The sequence below is a fragment of the Gambusia affinis genome, linkage group LG19, assembly GCF_019740435.1.
Source record: "Gambusia affinis linkage group LG19, SWU_Gaff_1.0, whole genome shotgun sequence".
NCBI classification, from domain to species: domain Eukaryota; kingdom Metazoa; phylum Chordata; class Actinopteri; order Cyprinodontiformes; family Poeciliidae; genus Gambusia; species Gambusia affinis.
The window spans coordinates 18,929,203-18,951,597 of NC_057886.1; the positions used below are offsets into that span (position 1 = coordinate 18,929,203).

General features: G+C 36.5%; 1 protein-coding gene across 3 annotated transcripts in view; it reads left to right on the forward strand.

The window, feature by feature from the left end:
* The first annotated feature begins 414 nt into the window (after positions 1-414).
* Positions 415-22,395, forward strand: part of baiap3 (BAI1 associated protein 3) — a 40,889-nt gene continuing 18,908 nt past the window's right edge. For 2 of the 3 annotated variants that reach the window (XM_044099479.1, XM_044099480.1), the window contains exons 1-8: positions 415-573; positions 9,030-9,172; positions 17,758-17,845; positions 18,723-18,806; positions 19,000-19,107; positions 19,563-19,622; positions 21,656-21,722; positions 22,000-22,213. In XM_044099479.1, the coding sequence (XP_043955414.1) occupies positions 9,036-9,172; positions 17,758-17,845; positions 18,723-18,806; positions 19,000-19,107; positions 19,563-19,622; positions 21,656-21,722; positions 22,000-22,213 (758 nt within the window). In that variant the 5' untranslated portion in view covers positions 415-573; positions 9,030-9,035. The remainder of the gene's footprint in view (positions 574-9,029; positions 9,173-17,757; positions 17,846-18,722; positions 18,807-18,999; positions 19,108-19,562; positions 19,623-21,655; positions 21,723-21,999; positions 22,214-22,395) is intronic. The other variant, XM_044099481.1, reaches the window with a different exon arrangement.

Sequence of the window (22,395 nt, forward strand, 5' to 3'; positions counted from 1 at the left end):
TAAGACTCAGCTCTATTTCTGTGAAGCACTTTGTAATTTTTTTTTTCATAAAAGGAGCTCTGCAAAAATGTTTAGTTACTTGTTTACTAAATCAGAACAAATAACGTTATTGTAACTCAAATATAAATGTTACATTGTGTTAGTTGAAGTTAAAAAAATCTGAAATAGTGGTATTGTTACTCAAGCTTGTCATACCCTGAGAATTTTTTTTATTTTTTATTTTTTTACCAAATTGTAGGTTCATGGCGGGAACACGTTTCCGGCTAAATTGTATATTTCTGATAGTAGACAGGGTCCGTGAAGTATCGCTCGACTTCCTATGGCCATATTTGGGTTGGCATCGGGAGAGCGGAGGGGTGAGCATTTCGAGAGACTAATAAGAGCTTTTGTCTGTCGTCTATCTGAGGAAAAAGACCCAAACGTTGTTTTCTCATAAGTTGTCTGCGTCACGTTCACAGCAAGGAGCGCAGTCCTGCTGCACTGATCAGAGCTTTGATTGTAGGAACTCTGACACACGCAACCTTTGCAAAAGAAAAAAAAATATCACACTGGAAAAACTGTCAAGAGACGCAGGTAAGATATATCTATATAATTTTCACTTATGAAAAACTATAAACATTGTTGGTCAAGCTAGATTATGCAGTAGTATACTCTTATGATTCCGTAATTAAGAAATATGACCCTGAATGTGCACCTGTTGATTTGAATTAAGTTCCAAATAATTTCAGATCAGTCATTCTTGAAAGGATAAAGTTCTATTTATGTTCCAGTAACAGTAAAATAATATAAGGGACAATGTCGAGGATAAAGAATTCTTACAAAGGAATTTGACCTGTCAGGCATATTGTGTTAAGAAAAAATATGTATGTTCTATATCACTGAAATATAAGCAGAAGTTCCCTGTATGTTAAACAAGAAGGTCTTACCCATGCAAACCTAATCAACTGGTAAGGATTGACTCAGACTCAAGATTGACACATTTTTATTTATTTTTTTTAAAGGGAAATTATGCCAAGATAAGACAAAAACTATTTAGAATACAATAAAATATGGTAAAGTGAAGAGCTGAAGATATGGTTGCAGACTGAAGACATCCTGAGTTGACTGATGCACTTGATAGCTCGTTTCAGAAGCAGTGCTGTGAAGGATCCTGTGGAGGTCTCTCTCGCTCTCTCTCGCTATTACACACACAGGCACACACACTCACAGAGATCACAGCTCCAACTGTCTTACCCCAGAGACAGCCCCAGCAGTTCAGTGCTTTCAATTTACCTGTGCTGCCTGTATTGGCAATAATTACATGCCCAGCTGATTAAAAGGGCAATAAAAACTGTTAGGTTTCATTATTCATCAGCTGAATACAGGACAACAGAGATTAAAAAACTCTACCAGCGTAATCGTCACGAATATCTGTATTTTGCAGAAATCTTCTGTGGATCATGATTTGTCCTTCAGCACACCTCTCAAGTGATTTTCTTCAGAAGCAGACTGGTGCAGGTCATAGCCTCACTTCAGGCTGATCTGTGTGTCCTTGCTAATTAATGATTATTACTACGGAGCGAATGTGTGTTCATAGCTCAAAAATCATTTCTTAAAACCACAGCTTCCCTACAAGTGTTGAGTCACGACAAAAACAAAAAGGTTATAGTAATGCAGTACAACTGGGTTGCTTTGTTCAGTCTGTAATTACAGCCTTTTGAACAGTAGTATGACTTCATCACATTCTTCTTAATGTGGCACAGTGTCTTGTGGATGCAGATTGATGTTGGAGGTGGGTTTATTGTAGAAAAACTCAATGTCTGCTATTTTTGACTGGAGAGGTACTTTTGGAGTGTTATCGGGATGATAAAAGAGTGTATTAATGGGGTATAATAAGCAAGATTTTGTGCCATTGTACTAGTTGAACATTTTTTTTTGTGCAACTGTCAGTAATTTTTGCTGCTTGGCTGTGCAGCAGAGGCTTTTTACAAAAGCACACAGTTGTCAATTCTTGGAATATTCTCTGGCAATCAATTCTGAAGCCAAAGTGCTTGTCATGTGTCTTAACAGCGTTAGCTGCTTGCAATAGACCAGTATTGTGCTTTTTTAGCTGGTTATGGATTATGTGTTATCCACAGGTGGTTGCAGTTAAAGATCCCTGTCATGTCTGCTCTGTTTTTCCATCCCTCCATCCCTCCATTTGGAAAGCTTATTAAGGGTTCAAAGAAGACCTGACACTGTGATCTATTTAGCCTATGAGTCCCTAAGGGCCTGCCACATAATAACATTAGTGGTCATTGATAAAGCTTTTTGCTCTGTCTTAAACCTCATCAGGAAACATCAGTAGCACTACAGAATAATCTCCTCAAGGTTATGATATGATTTGAATCTGTATCCCCTCTGGCTGGTGTGCGAAACAAGGTCTTGAGAAATATTAAGGTCCTAAGTGAAAGTGTTGTTACATTCAATTACATAAGCTGTCTGTATCCATTTTTTGTGGAGGCTCAAAGGAATGTATTAAATTATCTTCCCCCTGGTATTTATATTGATTTAAGCTATTAAGACTCACACAAGGACACATGTTCCTGCATGAAGCTGGTGTTAATAAATGGATGTAGAGCACATTGCAATGACGATCTTTATTATTTCTGTGCTTTTAGATTTTATATGAAACCATAAACTAGACAGTGAATACCTTAGGTGAATGATTTATACTGAAATATTCTCAGGAGTGCCTGGTGTGCTCATAAAAAACTCTGCACCTTTCAAATCATTTGATCTTTTTGTCTGTTGAACCAGGCATCATTAAACTTGTTATTTATGAAGTATGCGTTTGTATAAACACATTATGACATAAAGGGGTTGTTTTTTCATCCTTCACAGAATTACATTTACCTGTATTTACCGGCTCCTTTCCTTCTACTGTTACCATAGAGACACTCCATCCCCATCAGCAAGTCGACTTTGGTTGCAGGGCTCATCGGCTCTCTTGCAGGAGCGAGTCTGGTAGGCAAGCACCTCCCTGGTTTGATTTCGGCACCAATGTAGCGAGAAAGGCATTTACTTAGCTTTGACAGTGTTTCCCTGGAAGCCCGTGGCCCGACCAAGGCGGCACGTCGCCCCGTTTTGTCACTTTGCGTTGACGACCGAGACCGTGTGAAATCCAGCTGGGAGAAATCCACCCCTGTAATTGAAATGAGTTCACCTGGGAGACAGCTGCAGAGCCATGCCTGGAAGCTGTCACAGTCTGTGCATGTGGAAGTGATATGAGAAGCGCTGAGCAGTTATCAGTCGGCCTGTGACACCATTGTTTAAAAGTTTGGGAAACGTTTTCACTGCTCAGTGCTCGCAGCACACATGCCTCAGGTATTCCAGATGCAAGGCATTTAGATATGTGATGAAAAGAGCAGAGAGCTGGTAAATAGGAGTCACTGGATGGAGTATGAAACATTGAACAGTTGTTCACCTGCAGTGACAAAATCCACATAAATATAGCTGCAGCACAGCTTGAAGGTGGAGGTGCTTATACTCCCATGCAAGACTTTGATGAGTGGAATCAAGGATTTCTAACAATGTTTGTGAATATTTTAAATACTATTTTTGATTTTAATTTTATAATCTCAAGTAAGACTTTTAAAAGTTTTTCCTAATTGTTTGCACTGTATATTATCTTAGTTTGTACATTTTAGCTGGTTTCTGTGCACCATAAAGGAGTAATTGTGGAGTTGGCACAATGCAGCAGCCTTTCATCCTGACTCATCGTGCCAACAAAATATGGTTTGATGCCTCTTAAGAAGAAGCAAGCTCACCCGAGAACAAGATTTTTTGTGTTTGCAGAAGCTCTTTTCAATGCTAACAGACAGCTGTTTTTGCTTTGTTGCCAGTTCTGTAATATAAAAAATATCTCTCTGATTTCCACTCTTGACATCCAATGAGAATACTTTTTTCTTGTTCTTTTTCTCCCTCTGACATTTAATTTAGTTTAGTTTGATCTCAAAATCTTGCACAGATGCTTCACTAATTTTCAGCCTGTGTTTCAAGCATTGGACAGCATGAGAATCTCACGTCAATTTAACTGCAACTTGGCATTAACATAAAACTTTAAAATAAAACTGCATAACAAAATGCAATAGCTTAAGCATTCCCTAAACTGCTTGTAGACTGAAAACTGTAGTTTTAAAGTGTTAGTTTGAGAAGAGGGAGTCATTCAGCATTTTTCACAACTGGAAACATTTCCTGAATGAAAAAAATTTGTTTTTTCTGTAAATATGAGAAAATATATTGTACCCTTTTTCCCATATAGCTAAAGAAAGCACCAGTCTCTCCAGCATTTTTGTCTTTCATCTCATAAAAAAAAACTGTAAATCATAGAAATAGTTGTAGATTTTTTTTTTCTTTTTTGTGTTTTTCAAACTGTAACTTTTCAAAGCTTTTGGTGTACCATAACATGTACAACAGACCTAAACTCATTTCCATGTTATGCACTGTAGCCAAATGTTCCTTGGCTCAAAGCCAACCAGACACAAACTTCATGTATGATCAGAGAGGAGATGAAAAGTTTAAGCAAACTTTATACTTTATGCTTTATACCATTAAGGTCCTGGGTTTGAATCCCTATGTAGGGATTTTTGTATGGAGTTTTTTGTCTTTCCTGCTGTGTACATGGGTTTTCTCTGGCTACTCCACACTTATGGAATATTCCGCTGTCTTCCTCCCTCTAAATGTATCCATATTTGGTCAATTGACCACTATGAATTGCCAAAAAGTGTGTCTTGGTCATGGTCTTTGTTTTGCCCTGTATTGGATTGGCGACCTGGCCAGGCTGTATCCAACTCCCCATCCATTGACTGATGGACATAGGGACCAGCCCGCCCCCCATGAACCAGCAAGGATTAATCTTGTGCAGAAAATCAATGGATGGATTGATGTCTGTATTGGTTCTTTGTCAGAACTATCCGCCTGTTTTGCTTCAGAGTAGAAAAAGTCCAAAGTCTGCTAGTGAAATACATCATTCCTGTGTTACATCTGTTTTTTCCTTGATATTTTTTCATATTTAGAAAAATTATATTTCATTATGCAGAGAAATAAAGGTGAATAAAATAGGATGCCATAAATTCAATTTGTACCTCTGCACAAAAAGAAATATACAATCAGCTTCAAAGTGTAGCATTCAGTCAACTTGCGTAAGCTCAGAGAGCAATCGGTAGCTTTAAAAATAATTAATGTTTAGAAATTTTGTCTTGTCTTTGTGACTCATCAGCAACCCATGGGACCTTCTTCTAAGCATCTCATGCAAGGCATTTATGCTGCTTGGCTTTAAACTGTTTATGTTGAAATTCAAATTCTAAAATACTCAATGATCCCACAGGGAAATTAAATAAATGTTAGAAAAGACAGAGCCAGCCAATGACTGAAGCTGAACTCAACTGATGAAACATGCACACACCCACAGACACACATACACACTAGTTGATGACATTAATTAAGTCAAGGAATCATGGCCTAGAGAGAGCAAATTATACTTTGTATCTTATATCTATATATAAAAAAAAAACACCTTAGCAAATAATTTTATTTTTCAGTGGACATTGTCAGACTTGGATGAGAAATATATTTATTGAAATATTAAAATGTAAGAAATATCCAGATTTAATCCATCTGAAATGGGTTTGACAACAACTATATTACCAGAAATATAGTTATTTTAATAAGTTAGCCACAGTTGCAGGTGTAAAATGTACAAAGTAAAAAGAAAATAAAAAAATATTTTCTATTCTATAAATATGTCTAAAATTTTCTTGAACTTCTTTTAATATTTATACTCCTGTATACAAAGACCCAGCAACTCATTTTATCTGAGTTCTCAGAGATTTATTGCGTCAAGAGATGTTTCAGCGGTCAGAACAAGTTTTTTTTTTCTTTCTTTTTTGCTAACAATGATTTTGGCGTTTATACTTTTAAGCAGCCACTATGTGTTACTCCAAGTCACAGCTATCATAGAAAATGATATGGTATAATTTGAAGATGTCCAGTTTTTCTCAGGTGTTTATAGTGAATAATAACTGGTATTGTCATTAGAGAAGAACTAATAATTGAAAACTTATAGTAACACACTGTATGCTTGTCAGCCTTGTAGCTAGACACTAGACTGTTCTTTGGCTCAGACAATGATGCATCTTGTACCATGAGTTTTGGACTTTCTCTGAGCCAGAACTCTGCGTGCATTCTGCTTTCCATTCTGTTGGCTCAGTGCTCCAAATTATTACACTCAAAGAGGCCAACATGTTTCATTTGCTGGATCCATTTGGTGTAAGCACTATGCTACTAAATAGGCAAACCTAAACTGTGCCATTCAAAACCAAGGGAGAAAAATGAATTAGCGTCGCCTCTAATGCGGACCACAATAACAAGCACCCTCTTCCTACAAGCACATCAGGCTAATTGTCCTCAAAACCACTGACAATGCTTCATGGCATCATTTTCACATTGACGCGAAGACATAAGCCTGTCATCTGTTGAAAAGAGTAACTGACTGCAAGCCTGAGTGTGTCTGGCTGTCTCTGAAAACAACTATTCCATCAATCAAATCCCATCTCTGTTTAGTCTTTGTTGCATGTTTTTTTGTGCGTGTTTTGTTTCCTCTATTTTTCCCTGCTGCTCACAACTGTTGGAGTTTAAAAAGATAAAAAAAGATGCAGAGTTAAGCAGGTGGCGCTTGTTAATAGGGCTGTTAAAATGTATTTGCAGCTTTTGTTTTTTTTCTCCTTTTCTGTCCCACTAAAATGTGACAGATCATCAAACATGTTTTGATATTAGACAAAGATACATTGAGTGAAACCAAAGTGTAGTGTTCAAATGATGATTTCATTTACTAAAGGAATAGCCATAGAAAACCAACATAGTGATGTGTGATAAAGCCAAATAATTAATTGTAGAACCCATGACAGCAAAAACTAACACCCAGGGTTTTTTTAACTTCAAAATTGAAAGAATTTAGGTCAAACTGCTTTTGGAGCATTTGATTTTAATTAGCCACATTTGAGGTCTTTGAGTTTGAACAACTTTTTTAAGGTAATATAACAGAATTTGAATCTGATTAAATTCCAGACTTTGACAAGGTCTCTTGTTTTTGAGTTTTTGAGACAGTCATAGATAGATGTGGCGCTTGGTTGCATTTTCCTGCTGTTTAACTCAGGTGTGCTTGAACTTAAACTCAAGCTTGATGGCTTGATATTCTCATTCAGGACTTTCTGACAGAGAAACTTTTGGTTCCATCAAGGAAGTCAAGTTATCCAAGTTCTGAAGCAGTAAGGAAGCCTCAGATCATCACACTACCACCACCAAATTTCAACAGATGTAACAGAACACACACCATTCTCAAAAGGAGATTTTAGTTATCAGTAGGCTTGACCCTCTATTCTTTATTTGCTGGACTGACATTTGAAAATGTTAAATGTTTGGCTGTACAAGAAATTTACGTTTGTATGACTGAAAACCTGAAATCTGCTCGTGCTGAACTTTTAGTTAAAACACAAAATAAAACAGACTTTTTAGCAGGTGTACAGCTACAGGGACTATGATAGATTATGCTTTGTTTCAATGAAGACTGCCTGATATGAACATGCTGGTTCTGATATGATTAAAATAATTAACTAATAATAAAAGTGAAAGCTGCTCTCAAATTAAAGTCCTTCCCTGAAGTCTTGCAAAAAAGGTCATAAGGAGGAACTGCAATCAAAATGAACCTCATTTTTGTTTGCTCACAGTCCCTGTTCTGTGTAAAATGACTTGATGCAAATATAAAGTTTAATTCCTATACATGTTCTATTGCTATATGCCGCTCGGAGAATATGACAATATGTTCTGTTGTACAAAACATCTCTGCTAGGAACAGTTTGTTCCATTCCTCTGTGTAGAGTAGGGACTGTGAGGTCATATGATTTAGACATGCTTAGAGGAGTCCTGGAAGCCAAAATGAAAATTCACTTTGTGGCAAGTGGTTCCGCGTACGCCAACTCCGTCTCTGAGAATTGCTTAGCAACACATTGCCAATCTCTCTGAGGTCGCCTAGTAGGCTCATGTTGCTGTCACGATAACCCAAGAATAACTTTCTCTGCAATGATTGGATGACATTTGAAAAAGAAGATGCTCCCATATGTTGATAAATAAGATAGAAAGTAATTATTTAACTGTGTGTTTTCTTCTCTAAATATGTCTAAATATGTGCTTATAATAGAATTAATGTTTATTTTTTGTCACCGAAATCCAATATCTGTAGTCAACATGTGCATAGTTAAGATATTTAGGTTTTGTACAAACACATACTTTCAAAAACTATGGCTTTGAAAGTGAATAACTCAAGACATCCCCTTTAAAAATCATAAATTCTCCTCTGGTAATGGTATGAAGTTTAACTTGTTAGACTGAATAGTAAGAGATGCACAAAGTTAACAAGTGTCCTTCTTAAGCACAGAGGTTTCACAAATATTATCACTAGAGTCTGTGTTTGCACAGGATATGTTAAATCTAATTTTAATTATCCTTTAATAACATGCAATAATTATGTCTATGTACATATAGGATTACATAGACACGTATCTTTTCTTTTATCTTTTGTGCATTTTCTCAAAACAAACCACTTGCCAAAAAGCTTTTTCATCAACTAATCTGGGTGTAGCAAAATTCATCTTTTAAGGTGATTTTTACTTTGCTTTTTTAATGATGCGTTTCATTTAAATGGCAACAGTTATTGCTTTAGAGTATCTCTTATATTTTTTTAAGCTTTACAAGAATATATACATATAAAAAAAATACTTTAAATGTGCAAATTAATATTGTCCTGATTCTTGGGGTTGCTAAGTGTTTACAGAGCTCGATATATATATATATATATATATATATATATATATATAAAATTAATGCTCTACTGAGTTAAAGCATAAAAACTGAGAGTCTCTCGACCTTAATTTTTGTATCAATTCTTACAAATGAATTAAAATAATTGTCTAGTTAAGCTAATGTTTGATTTTTGTCATTGCTGTCTTTGCCAGTGAAACATGACGACACTGCTTGACCTGAAGAGTAGTGTGCTAAGGCAGGTCCAGAGGAGCCAGTCCCTCAGGAGTCGGAGGGAGGCCCCGCCCACTGCCAGCAGTCCCCTCACACACTGTCCTCCTGAGCCCTTACCTCGCAGGTGAGTCACTGTTGATCACACAAACACAAATCATTATACAGAAGATGTTATAAAATGACATTCTCTCATCACCTGGTCTTGAGAAGTACAACCTCAGATAAACAAATTATTAAGCTGAGTCAATATTTATTCAACATGACAAAGCTGAAATGTGTAGAAAAGCTGCTGAACTAGAGGACATTTTGCAGCAATGATAATTTTAAGGTAATTGCCTTCTATCCTAAATTGTGGGAGAATTTTGACCTTTGTTGCTTCACAGGTATTTCTTAAGGTTCATTTAAATTACAACTTATTGTAATTTTAAATGTACTGTTTTCATAACATTTTCAAGTTCTAGTTTTATAATTGCAATATACACAACTTTTACATTTTATGCACCAAGTAAAACAAGAATGACTGGATGTGTATAATTGTAGTTTTTTTATTTAATTTTATTATTTATTTTTTGAAATTTATGTGCCTGCAATACAATTTGAACTAAACAGTCACACTTTTGCAAAATACATTGGTAAGAGGACCGACAACTGAATTTATTTTCACTTGCAAATAATGTTTTTACTGTGAAATGGTGGATCCAAAACTTTCCAAACTGATAGGTCCAACAGATTTTCGTTTTGAATTTGTGTGAAATTCAAAGAAATTTTTTCAGTTTTCTTTTTTAATTATTGCTGTTATCTTTGCTTTTCAACATCATGGTAACATATACCTGAATGTTCCATTCAGACAGAAGGACAAACCTCTTGCTTTTACATATTTAATTGAAGTTGATGACATTCAGTGTTTTTGATTGAAAACACCTGACTGAATCATAAACCTTGCTTAAGATTCAAGATAAGTGTTCAGTCTGTACAGATCTATATTACTTTGTCTAAAACTGCCAGCTACTGCTTGAATTATTATTTGCTTGATTGTTCCCATTACGGATAAGTAATAGCTTTGCTTATGAGATTCTTTTTTTGTGAAAATAAAGCTCGGTCAAGGTACCTCAACAGATAATGACACATCTTCAGAAATGGCAGCAAAAGCTCTGAAGCAATAATTTATGTGGCTGTGTTGCCGAAGCTACAGGTCATAATTTATTTCTGGCACAATGTGATAATATATCACATTTATACCCAAGCCATGGCTCAGTCTGAAAAAGCCATCCAGACACAGACTTTCCCCCTGTGACACATTAACCACACTGTTACATGCACAGACAGGCTCTTCAGGGATATAAATGCTGCTTGCTTGTAAAGGAGCTTTAAAACGCGGTTCTGACGACAAAAAGATTCCTGATTTTATTTCAGTGATAAACGTGGCTTCTCAGATCAGGGAGTAGCTTACCAAACCACCAGCATTTTCAAATTTCTGTCAGTTGTGAATTTAATTATTCCGGTCATGACTCTGCCAACGTGTTTTGTTTGAAGGGAACTTTCAATAATTAAAGTAGTTTAAAGAAAAATCCGGAATTTTTAGTGTCCAAATTCAACCCCAACTTCTTGATAATTCAGAATAGAAAGGCAGAGAGTATTCTCTACTTCCATGAACATCCTAGTAGCAGGATGTTCTATCTCTAGAGTTTCTAAGAAACTGTGCTAGTTATTTTGTCTGCCACTTATGTTACAAAGCTTAAATCACTTTTTGTTACAACCCCCCACCCCAAGACTACTAAGGGTAAATACTGGCACTGGGTGTAACACAAAATAAAGTATCCTAAACAGTTGATGTCAGTAGCAAAAACATAGTTCAATTGATAGTTCAAAATAAAATCTCAGTCACAATAAACAACAAACACAGCGAAGCTTTAAGCTTCAGGGTCTCCAAGGCCAAAACAACAAAACACCCCCTTTTATTTGTAAAATAAAACACTTTCTAGAAGGGAACTAAAAATAAAATACAAAACCTGAAAACTAGCCACAAAATAGGAGAAAACAGTTAAACAAAATGGCAGAGAACCCCTACCAGCTTCCACTGTGAATAGAAACAACACTTTAAACACTTGAAGCTTCACAAAATGCTCACAGCAAAATTATCCAAAGTCACATCAGATCAAGGCCCAAGGAAAAAGGAATCCAACATCTCCGGTTTGAAGCTCTTTATGGGGTGGCTGACGAGTTCCAACACATTGCACCTGTGGCAGCCAGGTGGAACTGAAACTCAAAGAAAAAGCTCTCTCATGAAGAGAGCCCCTAGAGGTCAGTGACCGTAACACTTTTGTTTTCAGCTTTTGCTAACAGCTTAGATAGATTAATGACTGGTGCCTCGTTACAAAGTATGCACTTGCTTAAAAGTTAATGTTTGACAAAAACAAATTTCCCTAATTTCAATGCTGAGATTAAAATTGCTTTTAATCAAATTACAAGGGTAGTAATCAGTGAGGAATATCAGAGGCCTGACCAAGGACCCAATGGGCATGCACTTCACAAATAAGCAGTGTATAGCAGAGTGGCTGAACAGATATAGGCTGCTTGAATTTAGCCAGAAAGATCTTAGAAATCATAAGACTAGGACTAAGAAAGTGATCAAACCAATAGAGAATTTTGTGTTTTGATCCTTAACATGGTAATATTTGTAATACCTTTGTATTTTGACCATAGATGATTAACGATGCTGCAAAATCCTCATTGCAAACTATGCCTAAATAGTTGCCAAAGAGCAATGCTTCACAAATAATTTGCCAGCATTTTGTATCTTGATTGAACATCAACCTCAATGTCTACATTTATTCTATTGTTTCTCATATTTTCTTTCCTTTTGGCCAGTGGAGGGGCAGGCAGCGTAGTTCTCACTATGTGGTTTGATATGATAACTAATGAAGTCTCTCAGGTGAAAGGAGTCATCTCATATTTTTCAGTCTCATTCGAGCTTCATCTCAACCCAAAAGTGATAGTATGAACCTGAGGTTTCTATGGCAACCCAAATACAGGCTGATATCACAATGTGAACCTTTACTTACAAAAACAACTACATCTATTTTTACCAGGGAAGTTTACCGCAGGTATGTGTTGCATAGAGTTACATTTGGGATTTGAATGATTAAAACTTGGCGTAAATGATAATACATGGTTTGATTGTTTTTTTTTTTTTTTTGTTTTTGTTTTTAGTTTAATCCAGTGTCATTTTGTTTTATTTATTCTGTTTTAAGGCCATTCAAATATGGTCTGTAGCTCTTCATTAGCAGCTGATCGGAACTGACAGACTATGTCTCACCTTCTTCTCATTTTCCGTGCCAGTTTCCTGGAGCTGCAGCCTTCCCACTGAGCCTCAGCCTGAGCGCTGATCATTAGATCCAGGCTGTTGATCTTTGTTATCCATTCAGACTGCTGCTGACCTGCCTGCACTCTCACTCTAATTGAGAATTTGCAAATGAGGCCGGGTAGATTTGGACTGCTTCGTTTGCAGCTGTTGACCCAGTGGTAGAGTCAGCCGTCAGAGCTGAGGCTCTCTGAGTAGACAGTGACTGGCAGACAGACGACATAAATATTTAATTCAGTTGAGCACATTATTGGTTTTACCTCTGTGAGAACCAATCGTTAAATCTCTGGAAATGTTAAAAAAAAATGCATAAAGAAAATAAAAATAACTCAGATGTGAGCTGGTCAGACTGTGAAGAAAAACCCACAGGATTTATGTTTGATTGTATATTTCTGCTGGTTATTTACATGTTTAATCTTCCCTCTGATTGCTTTCAGCAGTGGCAAATGTGATATTTCACACTAAATTTGCTTTCGTTTTAAATGTGAAATTTGTGGCAATGTCTTTAATAGCCTTGACTCCTTGTCCCTGTACTGAAGCTATTACATCTTCATAATGGAGAAAATGAATTAGAATGTTAACTAGGAATCCTGAATATGTCACAGAGTTCATATAGTTTTACTCAAGAGCTTATTTATTAATTATTATTCCTTATTAAACTAGAGATTTAAAGAAAGTCGTTTTTAGAAATTTAAGTCAAAAAGTAAAACTTACATATTATATAGCAGCTAATGGAAACTGAATTTTATGTTACTGCCCACACAACCACATGGAAGACAGTTGTCCAGTAAAATCACTGCCATCCTCCACAATGGGCGTAGGCCACAAAACAGCCCTTGCTAAATAGTATATTGTCCAAGCATATTAATAAAAAGTTAAGTAGAAGTTAAAAGTGTGGGAAAAGCTAGTGCTTTTGCACCAGTTATTGATTGCTTCACAAGAGGATTGTGAAGCAAGGCCCATTTAGGAGTTTGAGGGAAGTCCACAATTTGCATTCTCTGTTTCAAGAGCCAACGGACAGACACATATCTAAAGCACAAATTTCAACTTTTGTGCCTCTCCTGAACCAGAGATAACATCAAGGTGAGTCTTACCTTGGCAAGAGTTGAGGAAAAACTTGACTGTTTTCCAGTGTTACAATGTGCTCTTTTCAAATGAAACTGAATTCTGTATTTAATTTTGAAAGCTTTGGTCCCAGAGCTGGGTTTGATGATGAATTGTCAGTGATTTGGGAAGCTATGTCCTCTGGTGGAGTTTTGTGTTTCAGACAAAATAATGTGATTTTTCTATTGCAATTCAGTATAGTTTTGTGTTGTGTTGTGCCTAAGCAAAGGCCAAAATGTACATTCTTAGATGAACTTTGTGGTTAAGCAGCCTGGAAGGCATTAATCGAGAGTAAAACTATTTTCCACTGCACAATAGAAAACTGCATCTCTCTGACAGTATCCTTTCTTGCATTTGGTGTTGTAGTGCCAATTTCCCAATAGTAGCATTTTGAAGTTCATGGAGATGCTGTGAATCGTCTAGACATTCAGATCTTCATTGAGCCTGCTTCATCGTTCATGTGATGTTCTTCAAACACTACTTTGAATGAATCCCACTGCTGAGTATTCATTCGCAAATTCAGTTACAAGGCCTCTTTGTTTGTGGAATCACAGTGATTTCTGAGCAATAGAGGTATTACAAGATCTCACACAAAATGTCACAATACAAAAGTACCACAGTGTTTCTCAAGAAGCTCCAACTTTGAAAGCTTTATATCTGAAAACCAAAACGAAGAACAAATATTACCAAATATGGATGACAGTAGCTAAAAGTGAAAAAGAAATAAAATAGGAAGAATCAGAGATCATATGCTCTCCTTTTATGTGCTTAACCCTTTTTGATTATTATTAATATTATTTTGGTGCCAAAATATAATTGTCAAGTTACTGAAAGGAGAGATGTAATTAGAGCTTTGGTGGTTGTTCTGTTTTTTCTGCTGTGAAGCTTTTCCACCTGTAATGTTTTGTTTCTTAATCAGAGAGATAATTACAGTAAAACAGACAGTTTTTGTATCACTGAGGTTGATCCTTGTAGTAGAGATCTTGTTTACGATGCGAGTTGCAGGCTTATATTGTTATGTGACAGCCATGATAAAACCAATTTAAAAAAAATAAAAGGATATTATTTTGCTCCAATCCAACTGGATGTCACATTCTTTGTCATGCTTGGCATAACAGTGATGGGTACAAAACTAATTATTATTTATGCATGGCCATAGTATGTTTACGTTTGCAGAGACCGCATGCTGTCCCCTTCATACACCCATTTAGAGGTGCTTAAAACAATTCTCTTAAATAGAAAATTTACATGGGACTCGTATTTTAAATTTTTGCTTTGCCTCTGATTCGCTCTCTTCAGAGGAAAACATGATTGAAGCATCTGGATGAATTTTAAAAATAAATTAGAACATTTTTTTTTTCTTTTTTTAAAGACTTGTTTCCTAGCAACATCAAATCACTGTTATTCCGGTTATGCTCCTGTGTTTGTGTGTCTGTATGTGAGAAAGAGAGAGATAGACACAAAAAGAGAAAGACAGATTGAAAGAGGCATTTGAACTGTGCTTTTATATACGTGTAAATGTCAAATCAAATTAATCTGTGTGTAATTTTAATCAGTAGGGTTTTATTTCCTACCTGAAATGTATTGCCTCCCATTCAAAAAGAGACATCTTCAGGCTGACCGGCGGAAGACGAGACAACAACAGTACCTTGGGCAAATGAACACAGTTGTAGAAAAAAACAAGTGGCTCCAAATACAGGTCTTGATTTTATGTGTAAATTAAAACTCTAAACACCAAGGACCCAACATTATAATGAGCAATAAGTGTGCATGCAACGTTTCCATGTTGTAATCTCTCCGAGTTAAGTTAACATATTTTCTTCATTATTCTCTCTTCTTAGAAATCCTAAACCTCTTAGCTAAAGACACAGCTGCAAAATCCTATTTAAATATTTTTCTCTGAGAAAGTCTTCTACAACTTTCAAAATGTTGGTAGATAACCGATAACCTCACTCCTCAGCTATGTCATCAAGGAGGACTTGTAATTTTGTCTAAACTTTCTTAATTAAATGCATTCGCTACTTTACTCAGAGCTGGTAGCTACATGCATCCTGGCTTTCCAGATTCAAGTGAACAGCTTTTAAGCACGTCTTACAATCTTTTTTTCAATTAAAATCAATCTTTTTCACTTTTAAATTCAATCTTTTTTTCTTTTTCAATTAAAAAGAAAAGCTTTTGATCATCAGTTCTAAATGCCAATAAACTCATGACCACATCTCATACTGGATAGTGTGAACCACACTATCAGGGGTTTAACTTATATTCTATCAAATCACAAGATCATTCACTCACCTCAGTCACATTTTCAAGTTACTTACTAGATAGTACACATTCCAGTTAATCCTAGTTATCCAACATGAAGCTCAATTACTTATTCAAATTAGCTTATGTGGCCGATATTTGGCCACATAAGCTAACTGACTCAAATGCCAAATATATAAGCCATCTTAGCATTACTGCAGAAGCTACTACCTTCAGTCTTCCTGACCTCTGCTGCCAATCAGCGGCAAGAAAAATGAATGGGGCTCCAAGATTGGTTGCTTTGTGCACACCATTCAACAGTGTGTCAAGTTGCATTGCACAGAGGTATTTCAACTTCCCATTTTCTTTCAAATATTTCAAAAATTGACAAAAGCAATAGCGTAATAGCAAATTTTCTATGAATAATTCAGATTCATGTTCTACATAAGAATATGTGAATCTGCTTTTAGTGATCCATGAATTTGAGGGGTTCATTGTATTGCAGTACCCACAGCTAGCTTTCTTAAAACAGCAATCTAAATTTCTGAGATTTTTCAGATAGACTGAAAGTATCTTCAAATTTAGCTTGCTCTAAAGTAGACAGAGGTAGGGAGCTCAGAACGGTAAACCAGAATAACTGCAGTTTTCCATTTGGCCTTCCTTATCGACTGAAACTCTTGTTTTTTGTTGACATAATACTCCTTTTAAATGGCCTCTTGCTTCTCTGAACTTCATCTGACTTTGTTGTAAACATCTCACAGCTACATTTGAGTCTTTTACACTCATTAATACAGTTCACATCCTTGACTGTTGCACATAGTGTGACCTAATAGCATTCATTACAGCATTTAGTGATTGAGAAAATCCTTTTTTTTCCGGTCACTCATCAGAGCTGATTAGGATAAAAATAAACTAATTCTAGTAAATAGCCAATTTGTTGGAAACCCACTAATTGTTTCATACTATAATAACTGTGAGCTATAATCCCCCTAGTTTTAACAGATTTTTATGTACAGGAAATTAGAATTAATCTGTCACGTTGTCTAATAAGCATCACACATTTCACTGTGTATTTGGCCTGACATCAGTGAAAATCCTCCCAGTTCTCCCAGCATGCCTTCTATTAGTCTCCATAAACACCCTCACGAGTTTACCATCCGCTCTCCCACCATGCTGAAAGTCAGTGGGTGCTGGGATGGGCTGCCATATGCCTGCTGCGAAGTGATGACGCTAATAAAGAAGGGAGTAGGGGCTCTTCTGCACAGTGTTGCCTGATAGATGAGAAAGAAGACAGAATCACAGTGGGAGGGGATAGTCAAAATGAGGCGTTAAAAAAAAATAATAAAAAAAAACCCCACAGCCCGAGTGATTGTGCTGGTTCTGCTACAGCTCACATCAGGGCAGTTGTCTGTTATTTCCATACAGCCTGAAAGGAAGGTACCCCTTGAGAGATTTGGGAGGGGGGATAGATCGGGGAGAGGGTGGATTTATTGGGGATTCCCAAGGTGTTCAGCCAGCTACCCTTTTTCTGAACGTGCCCTCATCACCATGACAACTGTGACTAGCAGGAGTTTTGGGATTCATTCCCACCTGGAGGAAACAGAAAAGCATCATTTGCATATTGGGCACAACCCGACATATAAAATTTGATTAACATGCTTCATGCAGAGTGCAACTGAAAGCATTCTAATGCTAGACAAGAGAAGGTGTTTATAAATCTGATAAAACACAGAACTACAGGAGAGGAAGTCCCGTAGCACATTGAACCAGATAAAGAAATATCATGTATTGATAAACCCTGATCAAAATGTGTATTAACAAGATGCTGTTTGATCTCACTAATGTCACTGAACATGGATGTGTGTTCACCTAATACTCATAAATATTCATGTGCCAGCAAATCAGGTGATGTAGCCTATTTAGGTCAATCTGTGTAGTTCGTCCTCTTATGATAAGTTGTAGAAATAAGAACAATTTCTCATTTTGCTCCATTTTCTTGGCAGGATTTCAGGGGAAAGTGCAGAGTTCTTTGAGCGTATGAATGCCATCCTGCAGAAACAGGAGAACATGATGCGGGCAGCCCAGGCTGAGGTAACCCCAACCCAACTTCCACCTTTCCATCTGTTACACACCCGAAACGTGAACAGTTTTTGTAGCCAGCAGGGCACAGAGCTGTCTTTCAGCCCACCATCATGACCACTATGACGTCCACAGACAGAAGGACTGGGTTAAACAGAGTGCTCAGAAGACTGGGTGCTCAGCTGTTGCAAGCTGCTGTCTACTGATATGTTCAGACTTTACTGGCAGAGCAAGACATGACTGATGAGAGCAACTCATGACTTCACACCCAAATTACTGCATGTTAACACTGTAAAATGACAAACGGAAACCGTCAACATTGGTCAAGACGTAAATCATATCCACACTGCTTTAAAAATTGACAAACTAAAAGAAATTAAGTTTCTATTTGTAGTTGTGACATCGAAATTTAGTGGGATATCTTTCTTCAGTTTTTAACATGAATTAAAAATTACCCTTACTCAATAGTTTATGCTGTTTTAAAGATAAACATTATTTGACAAAATTTAGATTTTTTTTTCTCACTTATGTATTATGTAGGAGTAAATAAATCTCAACTGTTTGCACTACAACCCTTAAAGCTTATGACAATTTTAGTGTTAATGTAAACATCTAAATAAAAATAATGTGATCTTGTATAGATAATATCAGCCAAACTCTTATTAATTGTGAATACAGCAGGTCATTTTCCATGTAGTTCTGAAGTCCATGCTGATGACATTTACAGTTCCTTAGCCCTTTCTGATTGCTTTATTGTGTTTGCAGAGCAACCTTTGTGAAGTATTTTTACTTGACTTAAGTGATACTTTCCAATATCTGACAGCTTCTCCTGTCTGATGACCAGCAGAACCTTTTCATCAGAGCCTAAACTGAATTTGTCTCCTTGCAGTGCCAAAGAGGGTCATGCACAATGCCGCCACCACAAGAGCATGTGGACCAGGCCTTTATATCTGAAAGAGTCAGCAGGACAGAGGTGTGTCGGCTTGTTTTTTGCTATGTCCATTGTGTTTCAGCAGGAGTTATGTTTTAAAAGATGAAAAGAGGGGAAAGCAATGTGGCTTTTATCCCTGCTTGTGATGTGCAGCAGAGCAGAAATCATGTAGGGAAAAGAACTCATGCATTTATCCTTGAAAGGAAGTTATTGAGTGGAGTGTGTTTTCATGTAGCTGGATCTGCTTTATGAGGAAGCTGTGTACACGGTGGTCAACAGGGTTGGTGTGCCTGCTCCAGAACATGTGAAAAGTGACGACGAGCTGTTTGCTTACCTGCTGAAGGTATCTGTATGTGTGTCTGCCATTCTGTCTGTCTGAGTGTCATGTAATAATCACAAGCACAATCATAGAACAGACTGTTTTTTGTCCTGGAGCTTCATTAAATTTCTGTCAGTAACACTGATGGTGGCCTCCCAGAGAGTGTTATTTATTGTGAGGAGGCTGTAAGAATTCGAGCAGATGCTCTTGGCTCAAAACTGATTAAACATCAAAGCCCAGTTACACTTTGCACTGATATTCAGCTGTGATTATGCTGCAATAAGGATTGTAGCCTTTTGGTTGTCTGAAATGAGAGTCCTATTTCAAAGGGTTTCCCAACAGTTCAGGTACTATAGAAGCAAGAAAGAGTTTAAAACCACAGTAATGTTCAATAATTTATTTTTTGCAAAAGCAGAATTAGCAGACATTACTGTTACATGTAACTATGTAATGATAATTATATCAATGTCTTTTTCAAGGTGTTTGACATGGGTGATGAGGAACATGAGATCATTCTTCAAAAAGTCCAAGAATCAAAGGTGAGGCATTTTACTCTGTCACCTTCTGAAACTGACAATGGATGTACAGTTATGCCAACACTATAACGGCACAATGATGATGCATGACACTGAGAGACAGAATCTTAATAATACTGTTGGCAAACAAAAAAAAAAAAAATGACAAACAAAAAAATATATACACTGATGCTTTTTCTAAAGAATATTTAAAATGTTTCCTCAGCTGTTAGGAAACCAACTCTTGTCAGCCAGTCCAATGTTTTTCATCAACCCAAGCTGTTAACAAAACAGAGCAACAACTACTTCCTGTTGTACTTCATAAAGAAATGAAATGAAATGAAATGAAATGAAATTTATTTGAACATGATACAAATATAAAAATAAAATAGTGCACAGTAACAAGAAGTGCATAAGAAAGAAGAGAAAATACAGATTTTTTGTTTCAGTTAACATATCATGCTCAAAATGGGGTAGGAAGAAGTGAGAACTTATAAACTCCTACCCCTAAACACTTGAGACTTTAGAGTCCTACTGTCATTAAAAAAAATCAAAATCAAAGTGGCAGTCAGAAGTAACAGTTACTAATATTTACCTATACATTTTCCCATTTTATGCTGGTTTATCTTTCTAAACCCTTACACCAAGTTGTTATCTTCAATACAGTCTCAAACATAGATTTACTAGAATGTTGGGCTTAATTGACATATCTTCAAATGTGAGGCTTACATATAACCAAATTATCCTTTCCGGGAACTGCAAAAGTAGTTCCTGGAAGTATAATTCCACTGATTTGACCACTATAAAATTACATAATAAAAGAAGGAAAATGGTATGTAGTACTTTTTCATTTACCAGGAGCTTTTGATTAATAGGCTTGGGAAATGAATTAGTAAGAATCTTTGTAGCAATAAATTTTAAGTTAGGAAGTCACTTGCACATGAGGCTTCTACATGCAGGGTTAATACCTAGCTGTTTTCAAGACTTTTAGGTCATCACCAAAAATAAATAAATCAAAATACTGGTGGAAACATGCTAAAAGCTGGTCAACTAAGATAAAGGGTTTTCCGACAGTTCAGGTTTGTATACCCAGTTCAGGTAAGCTAGCAACTAAGATAGCACCTAAGCCATCTTAAGGTAACTAAGATAGTTGCTTAAATGTCTAAAAATATTTTTTTTCATTGGTTATTGAGAAATTCATTTTCTAATTAAAATGTGAAATAAAAAATATGTTGTTTTTTTTATATATAGTTTTATATAACTCCTACCTCATTTACTATCAGAAATACTTCTTAGTTGATTGAAAATCATATCTAATTTAAATTTGCCAAGGGTCTGACAAATTTTGGTCTTATTGTTTAAATATCACTGTGACAGAATCATTAGTTACATGTTTATGCTGAGGATTATGGCTTTTTATTTCTGAGAAAAGAGACTCTCTCCTTCACTGAGCTGCTAAACAAGACAACACTCCTCCAATAGGAGCAGATACTGCTTTGTATCTGTGGATGTGTTTTGCATGAATGACTCTTTTTGGACCCCACAGTACAAGCAAACAAAAGAAAGAAAGAGAAGGGGTAAATTACAAGGTTCCAGCTAAATAAGTTATGGAGCAAAAACGCATCAGCTCTCTTGGGCAAAACATGTCTGTAGAGGTTTTTAGCCAGACAATCTCATAAAAAAAGCAACTAAACAACACTTTTCAAGACAGGTTGCATTTTAATAGTGAGGTATCTTACTACACACATGTATTTTTTTAAGTTTGTATCAGTAATGCACTGACACCCTTGTTAATCTGGCAGAAATTAAAACCTGGATGACGTTAGATTTTATAAGTTGAACAAAGCTTGTTATTAAGTCAAGCTTTTCCAAATACCACTCCTTGCTAAACTGAAGCCTTATCTCCATTTTGAATCTGTTCAGTCATGCAAGAATTTGATTAAATACACTCTTCCTTCGCAGCATATACTGATATTCTCCTCACCACCTTTTATTCTCAACATGAAAGTTGCCTGTTGGTACGGGTTTCTTTAGTAACAAATATTCCTTTCTTACAGCGAGCCAGTTTTTCCTTGAGAGTCTCTGTTATGAAAGCAAAGAACCTGATGGCCAAGGATGCAAATGGTAAAAACATTCAAGCATGAGCTAAGTATTTTCTAATGGGAAACAGTGTGTTTCATGAAATATGCTTTGTCCTGTAGTAAAATGCGACCAAAATGCTTTTTTATTTGACTTCTTTGGATTAACCCTCCCACTCACAAGCGCTTCTTAAAAGGTTTTTGAGTCATTTTCACCATTAACAATGATTCACTCCAGGACTGTAAGAATTATTTTCAGTTGCCGATTTATCTAAGTACTGATGGATGTAAAAAAACATTCTTTATTCCCTTCTCTATGACAGGGTATAGTGACCCCTACTGCATGCTGGGAATCCTGGTGGGTCAGAGCCCTCGAGAAACTGAGGAGAAGAAGGAGAGAAAGTTCAGCTTCAGAAAGAGGAGGGAAAAGCTGGAGAAACGCTCTAGCACCAAAGAAGTTTTACCTGCCAGATGCATTCAGGTGACCGAAGTCAAGCCAGAGACTCTAAACCCAGTGTGGGATGAACACTTTGTGTTGTGAGTACAAGAAAACCTTTAAGCTTTCTCAAACGTGCTGTCCATGACGATCACTGTGTCACATGCAGAAATCACGGTTTCATTTGTTTCACACTGCAAGTTGTTAGTTGTATGACCAGCTCAGCACATATTCACTGCTGTGAGAGCTGAACCGAGGTGTTAAATGTCAATCTTAGTCATGA